Raw genomic sequence first — 3,329 nt, 5'->3', positions numbered from 1 at the left:
ACCAAGCATAATTGATATTTTGGATACAGAAAGGTAAATAAATTTTGGTTTTTATACTTCTTATTATAACTTGAGACAAGTTTTTAATGGCTGAATTGGTTTTATAATTTTACATTTAGAATGAAACAAAAAAAAGAAAATAGATTAAACCTTCTTCCAATTATCGAATGTGTCATGCTTTGTGGAAGGCAAGAACTTGCTTTACGTGGACATAAAGATGCTGGTCCAATTTGTTTTAAAAGTGATATTAAATTTTAAAATATTAATTACAATTAACAGTGTTACTAATAGCCATGTTGTATTTCCATTGTTTTATAGCTGAATTTGAACCTTATATTAATGAAGGTAATTTCCGTGCCATTTTGAAGTATAAGGCTAAAGATCTGAATCATTTAAAACATTTTTTGGAATCTGATGGCCGATACAAGTACACAAGTGCAAAAATCCAAAATGAAATTATTTCATCTGCTGGAGATATTTTATTAGAGAAAATTGTCAAAGAGGTCAATTCTGCCAAATGCTTTTCAGTTTTAGCAGATGAAACGACTGACATTTCAGTCAAAGAACAATTAGCGTTGTGTGTTAGATATGTTGTTGGTTCTGATGAAAATGTATTTGTTTGTGAACGCTTTTTAAAATATATCGAAATTCATAGTCTGACAGGAAAAGACATTGCATCAACTATTGTGAATGGTAATTAACAAATATTGTATTTATTATAAATAAATTAGATTTTTATTAATTATTTGTTGGTATACAGGGCTCAATTCATGTGGAATAGACTGCAGTAACATGTATGGACAAGGTTATGACGGTGCTTCTAATATGTCGGGGCGTTTTAAAGGTACTCAAAAAATTGTGAGGGAAACATGTCCTAAGGCCCTATATGTTCATTGCGCAGCACACTCGTTGAATTTGGCTGTATCTACAAGTTGTGATATTCAAGCAATACGAAATTCTTTGGGTTTGGTTGAAAAAATGTACTGCTTTTTAAATACACCTAAACGCAAAAATGTCTTGTTAAGTGTTATTAACGAAAGTGACTTGGATACAAGATCAAAATCTATTAAACATCTTTGTGCAACAAGATGGGTGGAAAGATATACGGCAATAAATGATTTTGTAGAATTATTTCCTTATGTAATTCAAACATTAGAAAAAATATGCGAGTGGAATGACACAACTTCGACTGATGCAAACATTTTAATGAAAGCAATGGACTCAGAATTTTTAATTTCACTTCAAGTTATTAAAGTAAATATTATATTTTATTGTCATGCATTTGTATAAAATATTAAAAATAATTTTTAGCCATAATGAACATTTTTTTTTTGTTTCGTTAGGTTTTATTTTCATATGGCTTACCATTATGTAAACTTTTGCAAAAAGTCAATCTTGACTTAAAAGAAGCAGTAGATCTTGCTGAAATTACTGTTGCTACTATTCAACGTTTACGTGTAAATATAGCTGAAGAGTTTAAACAATTGTTTAAAGAAGCTGAGGTAAAGATAATCAAATATAATATTATATAATATATTTTTTAATTTAATTAATGAAAATAATATTACTATAGAAAATGGCTAATATATTAGATATTACCATATCGATCAAACGTTTGAGTAAAAAATGCACAAAACGAGCCAACCCCAGTATTAATGACCCTGAAGAATATTATAGAGTTACAATAGCTATACCATACATTGATTCATTTATACAACAGTTAAATGAGCGCTTTTTATGTCATAAAAATGTACTTAAAGGTTAGTACCTTACTAAATTTATTTTTTATTGAATTATACTAATTTTGGAAAATTGTTAATAGGATTTCAATGTTTGTTTTCTGGTACATATTCAGATGATTTTGATGAACTTCTTCTATTTTATCTTGACACTGATGAACAAATTGTTAAAGCAGAATTAAATCTATGGCATGCAGTACTTAACAACAATGGACAATACCCTAAAAGTGGGTTGGAAGCATTAAGGCTATGCAAGAAGGAAATGTTTCCAAATATTCATTTCTTAGTTCAAATACTATGTACTTTACCAGTGTCCACAGCAACCCCAGAACGAACGTTTTCATGTCTAAAAAGATTGAAAACTTATTTAAGAAACACAATGACAGAAGTGATTTTCTCACTCTCAAACTTGATATTTAAAAAGATACAAGATTAAAATTACAATTTGTTTTCAGGCACGACTTAATGGTCTGACAATGTTGGCTGTTCACACTGATATACCACTTTCAGCTGAAGAAGTCCTTGACGAACTTGCAAAAAAACCACGCAAACTAGACTTTGTTTTATAATTATTACTTATAGTTTTTACATTTTAATACATAATGATTTGTTATAAATATTCATTGAATAAAATATTATATTAAAAAAAGTTGAACCCCCCCCCCATTCAAAATTCCTGAGCACGCCACTGATGTGCATGCATATACACATATAACCTATAGGTCCCCAGGACAAAAATCAAAAAATTAGCGTTAGGAATACCATTTTTACTAATTATACACATACGGTTTTTACCAAATAATATATACCTCTCTCTCTATGGTTTCAATCCGTAGATTGGTTTGCAGCCATCTTCAAGTCTTCTCTCTTATCTGCCTTCCTTTTCATTTCCACATACAAGTTGCATCCTTGGTCCTTTATTATCTGTTGAATGAATTCCAATCTTGGTCTACTCCTACGGTTATTTCCCTCTATTGTTCCTTCTATTATCAATTTCAACAATCCTTCGTGTCTCATGATATGGCTTATCCATTCATTCCGCCTTCTGGCTATGTTATTCCATAGTAACTTTCCATCTGATAGTCTTTCCAGTACTTCTACATTGGTTACTCTGTCCATCCAGCTTATCCTTAGCATCCTTCTATAGCACCACATTTCAAACGCCTCAAGTCTTCTTTTTTCCTCCGTTGTTATTGCCCAGAATATATACCTAATGTAAATTATAATACAGGTCTAATATAAATTATATTCAATCATAAGAACTATTTAATATTTTTCAACCACCGAAAACCTTATAATAAACAAAAAAATAAAATAATTTTTTGCCGGACTGATGGCACTGTTGTATATTCAATTTTGGCCATCCATATTTTATACTTTTCCAATGGATTTTCCTAAGAATTTTCTATAATAAAAACCTTGTCTGACTATATTACGAACACAAGAAAAAATACGGTGATTTTATAGAGGATCTGTATCGATTTAGAATTTTTTTGTTGTTTAATGTGTATACTGATGTTTTTAGAAGGGAATTTGTAAAATTTTATTTTATTACTTTTGAAAATATTATAATGTTTTTTATCAGGCATT

At 29.7% G+C, this 3,329-nt stretch overlaps 1 protein-coding gene across 1 annotated transcript; it reads left to right on the top strand.

Annotated features, from left to right (window-relative positions):
- The first annotated feature begins 120 nt into the window (after positions 1-120).
- Positions 121-2,308, top strand: LOC103308241 (zinc finger MYM-type protein 1-like). The gene is made up of 7 exons (XM_008181311.1): positions 121-241; positions 319-693; positions 761-1,245; positions 1,344-1,502; positions 1,721-1,760; positions 1,823-2,127; positions 2,195-2,308. The coding sequence occupies exons 1-7, from the start codon at positions 121-123 to the stop codon at positions 2,306-2,308; spliced, it is 1,599 nt and encodes a 532-aa protein (XP_008179533.1).
- Positions 2,309-3,329: the final 1,021 nt, after the last annotated feature.

Source organism: Acyrthosiphon pisum, unplaced genomic scaffold (assembly GCF_005508785.2).
Source record: "Acyrthosiphon pisum isolate AL4f unplaced genomic scaffold, pea_aphid_22Mar2018_4r6ur Scaffold_3225;HRSCAF=3764, whole genome shotgun sequence".
Taxonomy (NCBI): domain Eukaryota; kingdom Metazoa; phylum Arthropoda; class Insecta; order Hemiptera; family Aphididae; genus Acyrthosiphon; species Acyrthosiphon pisum.
The sequence above is the reverse complement of the archived record's forward strand: the minus strand, read 5'-3'. Positions and strand labels throughout refer to the sequence as shown.

Excerpts from the sequence above, each read along its gene's own strand:
- LOC103308241 (XM_008181311.1), top strand. The coding sequence starts at position 121 with ATGAAACAAAAAAAAGAAAATAGATTAAACCTTCTTCCAATTATCGAA. Across the intron at positions 1,246-1,343 it reads AATTTTTAATTTCACTTCAA|GTTTTATTTTCATATGGCTT; the intron begins GTTATTAAAGTA and ends TTGTTTCGTTAG. Across the intron at positions 1,503-1,720 it reads AATTGTTTAAAGAAGCTGAG|TTAAATGAGCGCTTTTTATG; the intron begins GTAAAGATAATC and ends TTTATACAACAG.